Here is a 20,742-nt window from a genome sequence, read left to right on the forward strand (position 1 = left end):
ATCTAAAGTATCCGGTTGACTGAAATTGTCACACCCTAATTCTAGGATTAGAAGTTTAGAGAAACAAATTACAATCGTTTTAGTGAAATTCAAATTATGCTGGATTAAATTGTAATAAATGCAATTTTAAAGGATTTAGTTGAATTAAATCTAATGTTTGGAGGACTAAATTCAATGAAAATTAAATATAGAGGCTTAATTGAAAATTGAATGAAAATTAAATATAGAGGCTTAATTGAAATATTTTCTGGAATTAAGGACTATATTGATCTTAATTGAAATATTAGTGTCTTTTTTAGAACTTTAAGATTTTGCAAACGTGTGTTACATAAATCCCCCTTCTGGGTAAAAAAAGATGTAATGTTGAAGTTGCCTCCTGCAAGGCTCAAACTCGTGAGGTCTGCCGTTGGGCTGGTGCCTCAATTGGTGAATGAAAAGGCTCCATATTGGTTTTAAGGTGTGGTTGAGGTTAGGGAAAAAAACCTGAGTGTATAAACCTAATTCTAGCTTAAATTTGGCCTTTTTCCATTTGGCATATTGCTTAGCCCTCAACATTTATTAAAATATCATTTTGGTCCCAACGTTTCATTTTAGCACAAAAATATTCTTAACATTTGACTGAATAGTCAGTTTGTCTCTTATTTTTTTTAGAGCATTTTGGCTCTCAACGTTTTATTTTAGGTTAAAAATGACCATATTCTAAAGTATTAATCATTTGTTAACTAACGATTTCTATCAACGAATTGACTTTTTTGCCTCAAAATGAAACGTTTGAGGTCAAAATATTCCAAAAAAAGAATAGGTACCAAAGTGACTATTTAGTCATACGCTAAGAGTATTTTTTTTGACATTATGCCTTTCCATTTGTATACTTTTCTATCGTTTGGTATGTTCTCTTTTATTTTTCTTACGATTTCTTGTGAAACTTCGTCAGTCGTATGTTATTGTTCCATATGCTCCAATCAGCTAGATTTAGATGTCAAAAAACTTGTTTCGATGTTCCTGTTACTTTCTAGTGCCTTAAGGGACTAAGATCGTGCCTCATCTACCCTTTTGGTGAAAATCAAAAGCTTCATGTCTCGTCATACAATAATACAATAATACAATAATAGTTTCAGACGATATTGTTACCGCTATATAACGACCGTTATTTAAATCTCTGATCATGAAAGCATTTATTACCTGCATAATTTTTTAACTCGTGAGTTTTGTGAACAAATTGGACTTATGGTACACCGCGTCATCCAAGAGAACTCTTCTTCCTCTTCATTCTTCATTTTATGCAGATCTCATCAGTGATCTTTTTGCTCCGAGCAATGATTACTTTCTGCAGGATTGGGATTTATCAAATATCTTCTCTTTGTCGGAGTTTTTGTTTCATCATGGATGGGACCTGCTGTTTTTTTCACTGGGAGAATGGGTTATAAAGCGAATGCTGTTTGTTAGGCATTTGTGCTCTGCCTCAAAACAAATTAGATCACACAGTGCAACACATTACCGGTCACCAGCCCATGCAAAAATGGTTTCTGATAAAGCCCTGCAACAACTCTAGAGCGAAAAGAATGTACTAGTTAGATCACCACGTTCAGCAATAGCAGCCGGTTAACGTGGTTGTCTCGCCTCAGACGGTCAAGCAAAGGGATTAGGCGTTTTTAAAAAGGAGAGTCAAATAGTCGGTCAACATAGTTGTCTCACATGACGAGAGTCAAATCACTCAATTTAATGAGTCATATCAAAATTCCATCTGGTCATATCACTCAATTTAATGAGTCATATCAACATTTTGTTATCCCTGTGAGTAATTAATTGATTTATTATAAATCAATAATGTTTTTATATTGTTACATGAGACGAAACCTAATCCATGATCCCCAAGAACCCTGTCACTGATCACACTTACATGAGACGAAATGGATCTACACTATGGAGTCGTTAAACATACAAGGACATACATCATTCAATAGATTCTGTTTTTTTATTGCATCATTAGATTGTGTTGCAATTCTCAAAATTGTTAACGAAGCCTAATCCCACCCTAGTCAGTGTGATGCAATGGTAGAAGAGATAGTGGTCATAAATGGTAATGATACTGGGGATTTAGTAAAATATGTCCAAGTCTATGGTGTTGACTATTCAAATACTCTCAATTCAGTGACCAAATTACCTTGTGTCCAATTATTCGTTTCAATTTCCATGAAATGACCAGGGATGGGGCTGGCTGTTGCTCCCTTCGGAAAAAAAATCGTCCCCAACATAAAATCTGTGTTCATTCCTGATAACTGCCTAGATATCAAGAATACAATTCTGCATGGTAATGTAGCTCGAACTAATTATATTTGTAACAAGCTAGACATGTAGTGTCGGACAACATTACGTAAATTGATATACTCTAATGTTAATCCATTTCCGTTTTATTGTTTGTCATATATTTTTCACAGTGTGTTACTCCAACCCTGCTGTCGGTCCAGATGTGTTCTGCTCAGGTAGAATCCTTTTGTATTCGGCTAGCAGTTTCGGAATATCATCTATCCGTAGCTGAAAATAAGAGAACAAAGAAACCCAAGGTGAAGCAGTAAACAAATAGGGGAATAGAGCAAGAAGAAAAACACATTATATAAGTCCACTAGTCCAGTTAAGTTTAAAGTAATTCCAATAACAAAGGATTTATTACACGAGTAAGCAACCGAACACCATTAAACCACTCTATAGTTTATCGTATAAAGAATACTGCACATATATAAACAACTCGACCAATAGGACCCATGTTCAAGGTTAGGTTAGTGCTTCAACAATAAAAAGTGATATAATGCTTTTTACCAATCAACCATTCACATAATTTAAACCACACATCTGATTATTTCAAGCTGTAATCACTGCATGTAAAATGGTAAACTCTAAGCGGACGAATAATGTTTATTTTACTTGCTAGCAATTGTCAACAAACAATTCCTTTTCCTTTATTGTGCACAAAACCGAAAAAATAGAAGAAAAGCAGACAAACAATAAATAATATACTGGATCAACATCTATGTAAATCATACCCGAGAAACATTTTTCAAGTGATAAAACTTGTAATCTTCTTTTCTCGATAACCATGAATCAATAGACTGAATATCAGATCCGTTATTGGCTCTGCCATTTGACAATCAGAAAATAACCAAGAAACAAACTTATAAGGTGTAAGAAGTGGTAAAATGGATAACCAAATCAAAGTTTCATCCCATCATTGAGTGGCTCCAAAAAGAAAAATTGATTTGCACACATTAACTTAAATTCTGACATATTACTTGATGATATCTCCAAGATAAGTGACAGAATATTATCAGTATCCACTCATGTTCTAGACTATGATTTGCACTTATATTCTGACCTGCAACCTGATGATATCCCCAAGATAAGTTGCAGAATATTATCCGCACAATTGGCTGCTGATAATTTTGTAAAAGAAATTCAAGGTCACACATGCACACACACCAAAAAAGAAAATCCCAAAGCTTCAAACAAGCTGAGTTGAAAATTATACTAGGACTTGGAGAAATAAGAAAAAGATATTGAACTTGGTGTAGTTGTCCGCCAATGATCACGAAGAATCTCAATTGTCTGTTTGTTCCACCATTGAAAATATTATTACCAGAAAACACCCAAAAAGAAAACAATCAAACATTAAAACATACCTGATTGGTCAAACCCTGTTCGCCACTAGAAACGCTTTCTCCAGTTAACCTTGATCCCAGTTCAAAGAACTCTTTGTCTTCAGACTCATCTAGTATCTGAAGCACAGGACCTGAGATTGAAACTGAAATTCCCAGCTTGCTTTGCAACTCGGTAATCACATCATTTTCTCTTCAGCTTTCCCGTGGAAGAAACGGATACCATCAGATTGGGCTGAAACAGCATTGAATGGACAGACAGCAAAGGTAAATTACCCAAAGGTGACAGAAAACATCAGCTTAGAATTAAACCATGTTTATAAAAGGACACTGAACAAGTCCATGGACTTCAGAAATTGAATTGCCAATAAATTAATTCAAAAGTTTCAAACTTAGTAGAAATGTACTTGCAATACTTCCACGGTGATTAATATAATGATTTCTCCTAGAATCAGCTACATCATTCTACACAATCATCTTATTCAACCTTGAATATTTACTTTCTAAACAAGATGGCTTGACTATTTCTTATCAAAAAAAAGATGGCTTGACTATTCATCCGAACTTGAGCTATTATATACGTTAAACAAGATGAGAGTTTAACATAACCCTGGAAGAAAAGATTTTTCCAAATGAATCTTCAAGTTAAGAAAGGGGCATGAGCTAGAAGCCCAACTGGTAATTTCATTTTTGAAAGGCATAAAAAATGGTGCGGTGTCGGATGATAGATACCTTGAAAGCAGATTGCATATTTTCCGCAGCCATATCCTTACTATCAGGAACATTTTTTGGCGGGGACTCAATAAACCGGTTTGCAACTGGGTCCCCTATAAGGAGACAAAGCCAAAAGCATTTAAAAATGGTAACATTATGAATGAAATTGGAGATGCAATTTAGAGAAACAAGCAAATGCACATTCTGCAAAAATTAAGGGGAATTTCTCACGGTAACATAGAAGTTCATGTTCTATCTATCTCATTTCTTTCCTCACAGTAAGTTATCCATTCACAGGAATCAGGTTGTAAGCACTTCCTGTCACTTGAGAAAAGTCATATGATACAAAAATATAATAGCTGAAAGTAAATTTAGTACCTTCAGGAACCGGCCACCATATATCCCCATATGTTAATTTGCCATCAAACCCACCAAATAACAGATAGAGCGGACCTATTTTAGTTAGAGAATGGTATGCTCGAGCAGCAGGGGGTTCATTCCCAATAGCTAGGCGCTTCCACTGAGCAGACACTAGATTGAGGCAATTAAACCACTAGTCAGAACAAGATAAAGTACATAAATCACTACGCATGGGGAAGGACAGGGATCAAAATCTTGTAAAAACAATATGGAGTTGCACAGTAGAGATAATTGTCGAGAGTATCAGTATAAATATACACATCCTTCTAAACTCTTGTTTGTAGACTGAAGTTATGGAAAGCTGCGACATTAAGCATAAACATTCTTGCATCCAAAATGAATTATATTACACCCAAAATCTTTATAAGTTTAACCAACCACTATTCAAGTCCATTATTTCTTTGGTCAAAGTCAAAACCTGAGGCCAATGTGCTTCAACAATTTTGTATCTAAACATATAACTATAGAGTTCCACCTTTCTCTCCCTCTTCCATTTTGTTTTACCCTTTTTTTATTGGTCAGGAATGAAAAGGTGCAAGAACGGCACCACCTGAAGCCATCATGGTGCAACATGCAATGAGTTGGAGAAAACCAAAAATGAAATACTTACATCTGTCCAACACAATACAATCATTGCAATAAATATAGTAACGACTCAACCAACCACCAGTTCCATGTCCTCCAAATAACAAGAGCTGCAATGAAGGGGAGAAAATAAGTCAGAATGTAAAAGAAAAGAACTTGAGCATTAGCATTAGAATAACAAATAATGATACTAAGAATAACAGTGACAATGATAATTCTTACAACTTTAAAGAAACATGCAGATACTATCGATATTAAACATAAAATCTTTTTAAAAAGGAAATCTACGAACTAAATATTTTCCCACTACACCTGGAAGGAAGGAAGGAAGGGGGGAAGGGGGGGGGCACTGTAAGGATCAATTATAATGCCCCTCAGTAAAAGGTTTCCATTCATGTCCTCTTTGGTCTTCCAAGTCCCCCTAGAAATACAAATTATCCATCAAAATTACTTCTTCTCTTAGGAGAATCTGCAAATCTTCTTCAAACCGAGAGCACCTTGAATGTGTTATTTAGCTTTTGAACTTTTTTTTTATAAGAATTTAGCTTTTGTACTCAATTGTGCAATCCACACCTTTTTCTTTAGGTAGTTAGTTGTAGTTTATAATGATCTTGTTTAGGAAGAAAACATCAAAAAATCAATAGAATTAAGGTTCAAAAACGAGTAAGACAGAAGTTAGAACTCTCGAAAATGTAGAATTATAAAAACCTCCAGTTTCTGAAGTCTACTGATTAAAAGAGAAAAAAAAGGTTGGATGGAAATATATTTTTACAGCTTATTTATACTAAAAGAACTTATAATCCTTGCCCTAATTTAAACCCTAGATAAAAAGGAAAAATGCTCATCACGAAAATAGCATAGAAGGGTTCCTATATTTTCAATAATTCAGTCATAAATTAAGAGTAAATGCAAAAATTCATTTTCTCATATGGTATATCACCACATGAGTGATGGAAGGGTATGAATAAGGAAGCATGTTTGCATCTTCAGCAGTTTTTAGTTCTGCGGTATTAAGATACATCGCTAAATCAGTTGGGTTTAGAGATGACATTACATAGTGCCCTCCGGATGTGATTGTATGTCCACAACGGGGAGAAGGAACTTGACCTGGAAGTTTCAATTGGGTCCATCGAGGTGTTTCATTCTCTTCCTTCCGCAAGAAAGAAAACATAAGTCAACTAAATAAAAATTCATTACAGCAATCTAAAATTAGAAACATTTATTCTAAATGCAATAAAGCAACATTGCTTGCATATATTAAAGATAAATAACTGTTGAGATAAAATATAAGAAGGGAAGGATGTCTCTCATAAAAAAATTAATTAATAATTAACAATGGGTTGGGTTGGAGGTAATAATTTAATTCATACATAGTCTGGCTTTGTCTATCCAATTGAAGCAAACATGCAGTAAGATTGTCTGTATAAAATTATCCATAGGGAAAAACAATAACATGAAAAATTTATTATCATCATGGAAGCGAAAACTGCAAATAGCCCTAGAAATAATTTTAGGATTCATGTTATTGCTCCCTTAAATATTTGTACAGCCACTAGGGAAGCTAGCTTAATCTTATATAAGAGCACTACTAAGAAATCATTTCATAGAGAGAAGCAAACATCTTTCAAATTGGACTAAGTAACTCATCAAAGGATAGTGAAAGCAATTATATAGATAGAATTAAGTAGGAAACTCTTTTACAATTTAAAAACCAGTTTTCAAGAATAATACAAACATCACTAAGGAAATTACTATTCAATAATTTCATTAAAGAAATATTGTTTATCTGCACTACTAAAATGGAAAAGAAAATTCAAATACAAACCTTCTTCAATAAGACCTTTCAAAGCCCATAAATCACTCATGATCGGCCCACCACCACCTGTCAAAGTTTAAAAAGAGTCCATGCAGCTCAATTATATGAAAAAAAGAATGTTTTTCAAAACCAAGCACGCTTCTAGCAAACAAGTATCAAAGATATATATCTTCAAGAAGACATAAAATGCCATCTTGCTTCTACCGTAAACAATATGTTACTATTATTACTTTATGAACAATGTAACAATAGGGCTGCTATAAAAGCACTTCACCTCTGCCACCAAAGACAAGCAACCGTTTCTCAACCATAGTAGCTGTGTGGCCGCATCTAGGTGGTGGTGGTGATCCAGTAACTGAAAGTTCGGTCCACTCGAGTGATACTGTTCAAGGACATCCTCTTGTTACTTAATATGTTGTCTTACTATCCAGGGATAAGTAACTTAATGAAGGAAGAAGGAGAACAAATAAAATCCCAGAGCAAAGAAGTTACTTGTGTCCAAGATATACAAATCTGACAACCACTTTTTACCATCCCAACCGCCATACCTGCACTCAAATCATCACTAGTTAAAAAATATACTATACGTAGACAAACAATCAGAGTGGAATCCAAGAATACCATACATAACAGTTTTTTTATTTCCAATAGCTGCAGCTGCAGAGAAATCCCGTGATGAAGGTAGGTCACCAAAACTTGTTAACTCTGACCATTGCCATATATCTAGAATAAATATATTCAATTGATTAAACAGGTTAAAAATAAGGTTCGAGAAGCTTACACCAAGATAATGGAAAGAGAATCTTACCAGCGTCAAGGACCCAAAAGTCACTTAACCTGGATATTAAAACCATCATCAATAGCATGTGTCTAGAAATGTTTGAGTCATAAAACAAATAGATTTGTACGGACTCTTGAAGCTTCATACCTTCTGTTACCAGAACGGCCGCCAAAGATGAACATATGACAATCAATTGCAACAGCAACATGAAATGCTCGTGGGCTGGGACCAACTTGTCCATCTGATCCATTTCCAGTACATTCTGGCTGAAACCATAGTCTGTTCTCTGCACCAATTAAGAAAAAAAGTACAGATCAATACTAGCAGATAGCCCCTTAAGGTTTATGGAAGTGATTGCCAGATGTACAAGGTTTACTTATTTTACCATTCAAACAACATAGTACGGCAACAATGAAAACTATTAAAAATATACAATAATGATTCTTAAAGAGTGCTAGGCATGTTACAGAAAAAACACCAATCATAATAAATCTCACATTTTTTTCTAGAATGAGTTGTGTTTGAAAAACAACTTACTTTACATCTAATGGTATGATGAATATCATTTAACCATCCTTAGTCCTATATACACAAGCATAGTGTCTCTTCTTCCAAACAATCAAGACATGTTAAATCGTACATTCCAAATCTGAACTATAAATCTCCAAAATAATTTCCTTTTGCATGTGTAAGCATTCATCGAAGATCAAACTCCAAATCACCAATTGCCCGATCATTGTTACAAGGATCAAGAAACCTTTTCCATAAATGTATAGAGAAACCGCATTCCCAAAAGAGGTGACACATTCTTACAAACTACACGGTAGAAAATACAAAGGTATTTAACACTGCAACTCCATATAACAATCTCTCCCACTAGCTAACTGGTTTGCATACCTCTAATGGCCACAAAGAATGAATGTAAGGATAAAATGCAAAGAACTGTTAGGAATAGAATAATATGACAAAGGGAGTTATACCAATAAACAGTGTAACTTTACCCTCAAAACTTCCCCCAATAGAAGCAACAGTGAAAATACCAATTTTGAAGGAATCTAACCCGCATCATTCTCTCCTCCAACCCAACAGATTAAGACCTCAATATAATAGATTTAATTAGCTCTAATTGGCTAGGCCGGAGCCACCACACAAACCCAGCCTGAGTGAACAAAATCCCACCGTGCTTCTAAACCCCATGCACACTTTTCCTAGGAAAAAAAAACAAGAACTCAATCCTTATAAAATCCCGAGCACCCATTTCCTGGATAAAAAACTGCACAAGCTAGCTTAAGTTGTTTCATCACTATTACTTTTACAAAGATAAGCATTAGTTTCTTCCCAAGTTCCACGATCATTCTTTTGAGAATTAATTCATGTTTTATGAAAAGAAGTGAAATTTCCCATTGATGCCATTCACAGAATAGTTGCATCAACATATAAGGAATTAAACCACTTTACTCAATTCAAAAACAAAACCTAAATCAATCGTTTCAGCACACTATTGAATGCAATTAGGTACTGGTTTTCATACAGTTAAAAACGAACTATGAAATCATACAAATTTGACCATAGGTTCTTAAAATGAGCTTAACCGGTGCATTTTCGCATGCCTAAATCAAAATTAAGGTTACAATCCAGCTGAACGAAACAGTAAAACCCAGAGCGACAATGAAGTCTTTTTTTTATTTATTTAAAAAAAGAACTTTCACCAAATACCAAAGAACAATCCCAATAAAATCTAAGAAGGAAATAGAAGGGGGAAAAAATCAAAGTACCGATGTCATAAACAGCGATGTCATTAAGGAATGAATTTCTTGTCGAGAAGGCCACCAAACACAACGATCTTGGATTTTCCGATGGGAACAGCGGTGTGACCACTGAGAAACCATGCAAGAATCAATCAGGTAAATCTTCTATTACAAAAACAATTTGCAAACACGTAGATTTAGCTTTACCTTCGAGGCTGGGGAATAGCTCCGGAGAAATCAGAAGCAGTAGCTCGAACCCAGTAATGCATTTGTCCAAAACTTGTTTTCTCTCTCAATGATTTTTATTTCTTATTCTCACCAGCTATCGAAGATTCAATAACACTGACAGCGATCGGGGTTTGATCATGAGAGAAAGTAAGGAACTGGTCAAGTTGGATTTCACTCTCGAGCCTAGTTTAGAATTAGAGGTAATGCTGCTCTTTGCAAATTTCAGTATTTTAACAAATGCCAATGGTAGGTTCTTCAGAAATTATTCCGAAATTAGTCCAAACTATATTATTTTCTAATTTTTTATTAAAATAGATACTTAAATTGTCCAAAATGGATAAGTAACCATCCCAATAATTTTCCAAAATGTCATTCCATAAAACTATAATACCACACATACAAATTCATGAGATGGTAAATCAAATCCATCTTCAAGAGAAAATAAGGGTAAATAGAACTAACTTTCGTCTCCATCGTGATATAGACTTCTAATTTCTTTGACACACTGTTTATAACACTCTGAACATCGATTAAGAAATTTTTGGTATTCGAAGACCGAAAATTCAATATTATATGCAGCTTCAACACTTTTACCTGTCTTCAATGCTTCTGGTCATGGAACATATATATGTACATATACTTTAGAAAAGTAACTAGGTGATGAATGTGTGGAGTGAAGATCGTAGAGAGGAGAAAATTGTATGCCAACCATTCTGCGAAGGATGGACAGTGTCCCAAAACAATGACAAGTTTGGATTCTCACAAATACCATACTGTTTTGCCCCACTCTCATCCATACTTCCACAGTAATATTTCCCCTTCTCTTTTCCCTCACAACATGGCTTCAATGGATTCTTCATTCCCAAACTTCCTGCAAAAATCACACAAACCCAAAATCTGATCCCTTGGCTCAATATGTCATTTCTGTGCATGTAAATGGAATGAATATAGAGTACCTGATGCACGCTTCCTGAGCTTGTTTAGAGCTGAAATAAAAACATTGTAGAGATCAAGGGTGACGAAAACTGTTGAGTTGCTCTTATCATTCAAGTTTTTGAGAGCTTGCTTCAGCATTTGGTTGTGGAACTTCGATCCTAAGTTCAAAACTTCACTGCAATTTGTATACGACGAAGAGGCAGCTTGTAGAGGTACGCATCCCATTGGCTCAATCAATATAACTGCTATTCTTTTCACTCCTAAACCTTGGATTCTTTCCAAGTTTTCGCCCAACTGCTGCATAATCGTTTTAGCGAATGCTGGCAATTTCTGACAAATGGGAAAGGAATTCAAGTTATTATAAAACGCTTGTAGAGAGGCACATAAGTAGTTTTAAGAGTTGGATTTGTGTGTGTATTTATATAAAAAGTGGAAGCTAAAAATTCAATTATTGATTGTCATATGCCGTTAATTCAATAACGGAATAATAACATAGTTAACGATTATTGACATGATCTACCATACCAAAATGATGTCATTTTGTCGACGATTATTGATGTCTAAAACGACATTGTTTTATGCACTAAATTTTAGGGATGTGTATTGATTTTGTCACTGGTCTTTTTTTTAAAAAAAAATTACTTATTTTGTATTGCACTTTTCAACCGTCATCGACAACCAATTACCACCCATTATTGGTTGTCTTTCGCGGCAAGATTGATACCCAAACGTTCATATTTCATTTACTTTCTTCTCCGATTGATTGATTTTTCATAAAACTCAATTGAAACCAATGGAAATCTCTTTAAAAGTTCGATGTATTAATACTCTGATTTGTTTCAATGACTATATGATCAGGCTAGTTTTGAAGTATGTTGTTTGTCTTCTTGAAATAATACTTCTCACAGTTCGGATTTTCAAACAAACACCTTACATCTTGTAAATCTAAGAAAGCCTCTAAACATCTGAAAAATAGTAGACTTTTAGTTTAATTTCGTCGATTTTGAGTGAATTTCGTGAAAAACTAATCTTAGGAGACAAAAGATGAGTGAAATATAAACGTCTGATACCGATTTTATTGCGAAAGATAATCAGTAATGGGCAATGATTGACTGTCGGCGACGACCAAAAAATACAATGCCAAAAAGATAAAATATTTAAAAGTTCAGCGACAAAACCGATATACCTCTAAAGTTTAGTATCTAAAATAACGTTAGTTTAGGCATCAAAACAACTTCACAAGAATGACATCGCTCTGGTGTGACATGTCACGACAACAATCGTTAATCATGTGATCGTCTCATTATTGACTTAAGCAGAGTGACATAATTGAACGTAAAACAAAAATTTACTATTATAATGGGTAAAATTAAAAAATTAGTGGTATAAATGAGTTAGCGGACAACGTTCAGTAATATCTAATGCAAGAATTAATTTTAATTGCTGTTTAACTTAAATATTATTTTTAAAAATTATTTAATAATTTATTCATTTGATATAGTGTTTAAGTCTTGTACAACTTTATAATAGACCCCAAGTTTAAATCCTCTCCTTAATAAAGTATTTGACATATTTTTTTATGAAAAATTCTATAATGTTCGTCGAGCGTGGGTGAATACGGTTAACGATGAATATTATTAAATTAATTTATAAAAAGTTAAAAATATAAAGTACTAAATGTATAACTATAAATTAGTAAAAAAAACTAAATGTAATTTAATTAAAATACAATATTTATAAAACATTAATTTTAGGGTAAATTATACCATTTACCACCTAACTATTTACCTATTTTACTTTAACCACTGATTTTTCAATTTTATCAATCGGGTCACCTAACTATTTAAATATTATCAATCAAGCAACCTGTCGTTAAATATTAACAGAGGAGATGACATGGCAGTAAATAAATTTTTAATGTCACAATCTGATTGGATGTTTTTTCTTAATATTTTTTATTTAATTTAATAAATTTTCCATCCAATCAAATGGTGTTGCGTGTCACCAATTGAATGAATAGAAAATAAATTGAATCAATAACTGTTGCTAATGGGGTTTAAACCTAACACGACATAATATATATAGTTAATGGCAATAAAAAAGGAAAAATGACCTAATAAGAACTCCAACATGAAATAATTGAATAATACAATAATATGATATATATATATATATATATATATATATATATATATATATATATATATATATATATATATATACAGACACACAAATATTATAATTGATTAATATAATGAAGAGCTTCGTTGACTAATAATTTTAGTATATTATAATTGAAATATAATGAAGAGCTTCGTTGACTTATAATTTTTCTGATAATTGAGGGCTTATCGTAGTTATCATTTTAACTTATACATTGACTTGTTTATATCCTATTAGAGTAAGAATTTTATATTTTATTATTTGTTCATTATATATTTGAAGAAAAATTTAGGGAAAACTTGATTTTATTGAATTAGTCTATTTTAATATAGCGTTGTTAAATAAGATTAGAATCCGATCGACATTGTAATATTTTAAAACATAAGATATGATACATTTCAGTTCAATAAAATTAGAATAATGAAGACAATTTATTAATTTAAAATATGTCAAATGATGCATTTCAATTATAACATATTAAATTCACTTTTATTTTATTTTTTGCATTAAATGTGATTTTAAATATAAATAAAACATATTCATTTATTAATCAATTAAAATGTTTATTTATGTATATATATATATATACTATTTAATTATTTTATGTTTGAGTTCTTATAAGATCATTTATTATCATTAACTATATAGATTATGTTTTGTATATTAGACAAATTTAGTGTTTCAACTTAATGGTTAGGGTGCCTAACGTTTTGTATATTAGACATGTGACATCATTTGATTGGACGAAAAATTTATTAAATCAAATAAAAAATATTAAGAAAACATTCAATCACACAGTGACAAATGTCACCATCAGATTGAGGATTAAATTTATAGAATTAAATAAAAATTAGGACCAAATTAATAGAATATATAAGTAATTAGTACTAAATGTGTAATTATACAAATTTTATTAACTACTACTTCATCTCCTCCGTTAATATTTAAAGGCAGGTGGCTTGATTGAAAAGATTTAAATAGTTAGGATCAGATTGACAAAATTGAAAAAATTGAAAAATTAATGGTTAAAGTAAAATGGGTAAATAGTTAGGTGGTTAATGGTATAATTTACTCTAAAAACTAATGTTTTTATAAATATTATATTTTAATTAAATTACATATAGATTTTTAACTAATTTATAATTATACGTTTAGTACTTTATAATTTAACGTTTTATAAATTAATTAAATGGTACTCGTCGTTAACGGTGTTCACCCATGCTCGTCGAGTATGACAACATCATCCAATTTTTATTGATCAATAAGATGATAATATGTTATCATCTTAATATATTAAATTAATAACTAATATGATATAGTAATAATTTTTTAATAATGTGATATTATGTCATGTTAACATTTAATTAACGATCTTATTAAAAGTTTATTTTGATTAAAATTAAAAAGTTGAGTGTTAAAGTTACCTACCAAGCTAGCATTGGCATAATTAGCCGATATAAAAATGTGAACCACAGATAACCTACCATAAACGCCCACAGTTAAAATGGTTCATTACTTGGAGTTGCAGTCTTATGTATATCTGATATTGTTTATGTTTGATATAGGAATATAAATATATAATTATAAAAATTCTCTAAATATATAAAAGAAATTTTAAAAAAATAGTGATATTTTACTCTAATATTCACACTTGATTAAGCGACAAAAAGATACCAAACTAAGGTGGTGTTTGTTTTTGCAGAGGTAAAAGGTCTGCAGTCTGCGGACCACATCTGTAGGCATCTGCAGCAGAAGAGGTGGACTAAAAGTCTACAGTCTGTAAGAAGAAGACTGTTTGTTTTTTAACGTCTGCAGACTGCTAAAATGAACTGAAATATAAATAAACTAATTTTTTAAACTTAAAAGAGTTTTGCAATACTGAGATTTAAATAATTTTAGTTTTACAATACTGAAATTTAAATAATCCATACAACTACAATAATAAATTATTTAAATAAATCAATCCATATTTAAAATAAATCAATTCATACTAATAAATTATTTAAAATAAATCAATTCATACAACTACAATAATAAATCAATCCATATTTTAAAATAAATGAATCCATACAAATAAATTATTTAAAATAAATCAATCCATACTAATAAATTATTTAAAATAAATCAATTCATACTAATAAATTATTTAAAATAAATCAATCCATACAACTACAATAATAAATCAATCCATATTTTAAAATAAATCAATCAATACTAATAAATTATTAAAATAAATCAATCCATATTTTAAAATAAATCAATCCATACTAATAAATTATTTAAAATAAATCAATCCATATTTTAAAATAAATCAATCCATACTAATAAATTATTTAAAATAAATCAATCCATACAACTACAATAATAAATCAATCCATATTTTAAAATAAATCAATTCATACTAATAAATTATTTAAAATAAAACAATTCATACAACTACAATAATAAATCAATCCATATTTTAAAATAAATCAATCCATACCAATAAATTATTTAAAATAAATCAATTCATACTAATAAATTATTTAAAATAAATCAATCCATATTTTAAAACAAATCAATACATACTAATAAATTATTTAAAATAAATCAATTCATACAACTACAATAATAAATCAATCCATATTTTAAAATAAATCAATTCATACTAATAAATTATTTAAAATAAATTATTTTAAAATAAATCAATCCATATTTTATAATAATTTATTTTAAAATAAATTATTTTATAATAAATTATTTTAAAATAAATAACCTTATTAAATTATTTAAAATTATTTTAATAAATAACTATATTTTATAATTGTTCTTGAAGATGTTTGAAGACCTTTAAAGACATAAAATCAAGTCTGCACCAAGAAGAGCTCGCGCATACGTTTGAAGAGCTTCTGTCTTCTAAAAAACAAACAGTCTGCGAAGCCTGATGTCTGCGCGTGGTCTGCGCGACGCAGATATAAGTGGTTTGAAGAGCTTGCACAGTGAAAACAAACACCACCTAACTCACCTGGAGATCATCATCGGCGTTCCTAGCAAGATAAGCAGAGTAGTCATTGTCGGAGACGGAGACGATGGCTACCGAGTTGTAGGGCTGAGCAACGAAACTGAGAAAACCGAAAAATCGACACGAACCGAGTAAAACGTTTCGGTTCGGTTTGACCTTATACGGTTCGGTTTTCGGGTTGGTTTAAAGTCTTAATTCTATTGATTCGGTTCGGTTCGGGTTTTCTATATGGAACCCATTTGTTCCATATTGAACCGAATAGACAATTTTTTTTTAATTTATAGTTTCAAGTGAATTTTTTATTGAAAAACCGAATAAACGAACCGAAAAAATCGGTTTCACATAATTCAATTTTTTAACCATTCGATTTCGGTTTAAATTCTAAAAACTCGTTTATTTCGGTTCGGTTTAAGTTTTAGTAAAAAGTTAAACCGAACAGAACCGAATACACCCCTGCGTATCATATTAAACCATTGTTAGTTTTAACAACAAAGTTCATTCAAATATAATGAATAAGGATTAGACTGTAAATTTGTAAAAGGTTAAGGACATAAGTGTAAACAAAATGAGATTAATCAATAAAATCTAGGCGATTTCCCCCAAAAATCACCCTACACCTATATATTTCTCTTTGAGGCACCGTTCAAATTATATTTTCCGATCTAACATCCTTTGCAGAAAGGCGCGCCCCTGCAATGCGCCTAGTTAAACGTGTAAAAAACACATGTGTTAATTTTGTAAATATTTTTAAAGTGGTGCCTAATATGTAATTAATTTTTGTTATGGTGATATTTGTGTAAAAACGCTAACTTTATCTATTTATTTTTTTGTGATATTATTTTTAACAACCGTTAATAATGTTTATTGACTTTTAAAATTAATTGTTTAAAAATATTAAAATAAACTTTTAATTACAATTGAGAAATCAAATGAATTATTATTCATTTTTTAAAAGAATGAATAAAATTCAATAAAAATATAATATAAAGCTAAAAAATATTACCCTTTTAATTAAAATATTCTTTTTAATATTAATTTTAAAAAATATTAAATTTTAATTTTATTAAAAATGAATAAACATTATTAACTGTTGTTAAAAATAATATTTAATGATAAGACAAAACAATTTTTGTGAAGATTGAGCAGAAAAGATCAACTCTTTGATCGGATGTTTATTCGTGGTACAATTGGGTTGATATTTAGACATCAGTTAGACAATTTTAAGTTATTGACTTTGTACGATCGAATTTTCATTCGATTCCTGTAGCTTTCCACACCTACGACTGTTTAACAATCATAAACTTAACTAAAATAAAATTTTAATTACAATTGAGGGATTAAATGAATTATTATTTTTTAACAACAATTAATAATGTTTATTCATTTTTAATAAAATTAAAATTTAATATTTATTTTATATTTTTAAAATTAATATTAGAAATAATATTTTAAATAAAGAGATGATATTTTTTAACTTTACATTATATTTTTATTGAATTTTATTTATTTTTATTGCATTTTTATTTATTTTTTTAAAAAATATGAATAATAATTAATTTGATATTTCAATTGTAATTAAAAGTTTATTTTAATATTTTTAAACAATTAATTTAAAATGTCAATAATCATTATTAACTGTTGTTAAAAATAATATCACAAAAAATAAATAGATAAAATTGGTATTTTATACGAATATCACTATAACAGAAATTAATTACATTTTAGGCACCAGTTTAAAAGAATTTATAAAATTAACACCCATATTTTTTATACATTTAACAAGACGCGTTGCAGGGGGTGCGTCTTACCCCACGTGGTGCCAGATCGGCATAAAGCGCGATGCAGAGTGAACGGCTTTCTGCAAAAGGTGTTAGATCGAAAAATATAACCTGAACAGTAATTAACAAAAAAATATATAGGTGTAAAGTGATTTTTGGAAAAAATCGCCTAAAATCTAACTAAGTCAACAATGCCTTTACAAAATTTAAATTTAAATCGATAGATATAACCAACAAAACCTTCGTTTAAATCATTGGCTAAACAATTACATAAGACAGGCATCTTTTATATAAAAAATACATTATAAAAACGATTTTGAGGAAGAGTGTTTTTTCTTCACCGAATAAAAAAAATATTAATTCAAGAATTAATAAAATAAAGTATTAAATAAAAACTATTTTTAAATAATGATGTGTTTTATAAAAATGTGATATTCCCATCGTATATAAAAATTTGTATGTAAATATCCACACACTAAAAATTCCAACCAAAACAACGGATAAGGAAACAAATAAGTGAAAATGAAAAGAGAAAGGAAAGTAATGCCTAATATGGGCTCGCCAAGCACGTGACATTGTTGTTGACAAAAAAAAAAGTAGGTCTGAATATTTTTACCAGCATCATGAGAAATTGAATGAGTAAGGTCAAAGTAGCAAGTACCATATTCACATGCACGGTAAAAAAATTAACACTTTCTAAATAAAATAAAAACAATTATTAGAGTAAACTACTTATTTTATCATTAATTTATTTTTTAATTTTTATTTTAATCATTTATTATTATTATTATAATACTTTTAATCATTAAAACGTATATATATATATATATATATATATATATACAACAACAACAAAATCCTATTCTTATATATAATTGGGTAAGGGGAGGTAAGATACTAGACTGTCCCTAACGCCAGATTGAGAGCAACTTTCGTGGAAGACCTCTGGCAATCAGAAAATTAAAAATAAAGATAAAATGCAATGCATGTATATATAAATGCATAGTTGAAACAGTCTTCATATGCAGTCTTCATATGCGCGTCTGTAATGGGAAGTAATCCTTGTAAATGAATCTCTGCGTAAAAATCTCTGCATATAAACAGAAACGTAAGACTTGGTAAAATTTAAAAAGAGGAAACATGACGATAATGATACACAGAAAGTCGACGATAACAAGCAACAAGAAAGAATAAACTCAAATGAGTTAAAACCTAAACTAAGACAACACTATTCCGTTACCGTAATTCTAAGCCTTCATAAATTTCAATGACAGAGACATAAAAAAAGTTATAAAAATTACTACAAAAACATTAAAAAAAACAGAGATGATACCCTATAAATGTAATCGAATGTAAAATCTCTTGGGGAAAAAAAGTAAAGCAGGAAGCAGCTAAATGTAAAGGGGTTATTTTATCATTAATTTATTATTTAATTTTTATTTTAATCATTTATTATTATTATTATAATACTTTTAATCATTAAAACGTATATATATATATATATTATACAACAACAACAAAACCCTATTCTTATATATAATTGGGTAAGGGGAGGTAAGATAGTAGGCTGTCCCTAATGCCAGATTGAGAGCAACTTTCGTGGAAGACCTCTGGCAATCAGAAAATTAAAAATAAAGATAAAATGCAATGCATGTATATATAAATGCATAGTTGAAACATTCTTCATATGCAGTCTTCATATACGCGTCTGTAATGGGAAGTAATCATTGTAAATGAATCTCTGCGTAAAAATCTCTGCATATAGACAAAAACGTAAGACTTGGTAAAATTTAAAAAGAGAAAACATGACGATAATGATACACAGAAAGTCGACGATAACAAGCAACAAGAAGGAATAAACTCAAATGAGTTAAAACCTAAACTAAGACAACACTATTCCGTTACCGTAATTCTAAGCCTTCATAAATTTCAATGACAGAGACATAAAAAAAAGTTATAAAAATTACTACAAAAATATTAAAAAAAACAGAGATGATAAACCCTATAAATGTAATCGAATGTAAAATCTCTTGGGGAAAAAAAGTAAAGCAGGAAGCAGCTAAATGTAAAGGGGTTATTTTATCATTAATTTATTATTTAATTTTTATTTTAATCATTTATTATTATTATTATAATACTTTTAATCATTAAAACGTATATATATATATATATATATATATATATATATATATTATACAACAACAACAAAACACTATTCTTATATATAATTGGATAAGGGGAGGTAAGATAGTAGACTGTCCCTAACGCCAGATTGAGAGTAACTTTCGTGGAAGACCTCTGGCAATCAGAAAATTAAAAATAAAGATAAAATGCAATGCATGTATATATAAATGCATAGTTGAAACAGTCTTCATATGCGCGTCTGTAATGGGAAGTAATCCCTGTAAATGAATCTCTGCGTAAAAATCTCTGCATATAGACAGAAACGTAAGACTTGGTAAAATTTAAAAAGAGGAAATATGACAAGAATGATACACAGAAAGTCGACGATAACAAGCAACAAGAAGGAATAAACTCAAATGAGTTAAAACCTAAACTAAGACAATACTATTTTATTACCGTAATTCTAAACCTTCATAAATTTAAATGACAGAGACATAAAAAAAAGTTATAAAAATTAATATAAAAATATTAAAAAAAACAGAGAGGATAAACCCTATAAATATAGCTAATCGAATGTAAAATATCTTGGGAAAAAAAAGTAAAGCAGGAAGCAGCTAAATGTAAAGGGGGTGGGTGGGGATTATTACTACTAGTCATGCTTACACCACGTGGCCTTCCCGATGAACGACAAAACACAACTCTTATTCACTGTACTGTTATCTCCATCTCCATCTCCATCTCCATCTCCAATTGCCATTTTAGTATTTATCCAAACTTTAAAGGGCCATTTTAACCAGA

At 30.4% G+C, this 20,742-nt stretch overlaps 1 protein-coding gene and 1 pseudogene across 1 annotated transcript; both read right to left on the reverse strand.

Moving 5' to 3' along the window:
• Nucleotides 1–2,365: 2,365 nt before the first annotated feature.
• LOC120122929 lies at nucleotides 2,366–10,120 on the reverse strand (annotated as a pseudogene).
• A 471-nt stretch (nucleotides 10,121–10,591) lies between these two features.
• On the reverse strand, nucleotides 10,592–20,701 carry LOC120123072 (GDSL esterase/lipase At5g03610-like). Its single transcript, XM_039142069.1, has 4 exons — nucleotides 20,595–20,701; nucleotides 16,046–16,142; nucleotides 10,899–11,208; nucleotides 10,592–10,813 (listed from the first exon to the last, which is right to left on the reverse strand). The coding sequence occupies exons 1-4, from the start codon at nucleotides 20,699–20,701 to the stop codon at nucleotides 10,596–10,598; spliced, it is 732 nt and encodes a 243-aa protein (XP_038998000.1). The 3' UTR covers nucleotides 10,592–10,595.
• Between the last annotated feature and the right edge of the window lie 41 nt (nucleotides 20,702–20,742).

Source organism: Hibiscus syriacus, unplaced genomic scaffold (assembly GCF_006381635.1).
Source record: "Hibiscus syriacus cultivar Baekdansim isolate YM2019G1 unplaced genomic scaffold, ASM638163v2 tig00110388_pilon, whole genome shotgun sequence".
In the NCBI taxonomy this organism is placed as follows: Eukaryota; Viridiplantae; Streptophyta; class Magnoliopsida; order Malvales; family Malvaceae; genus Hibiscus; species Hibiscus syriacus.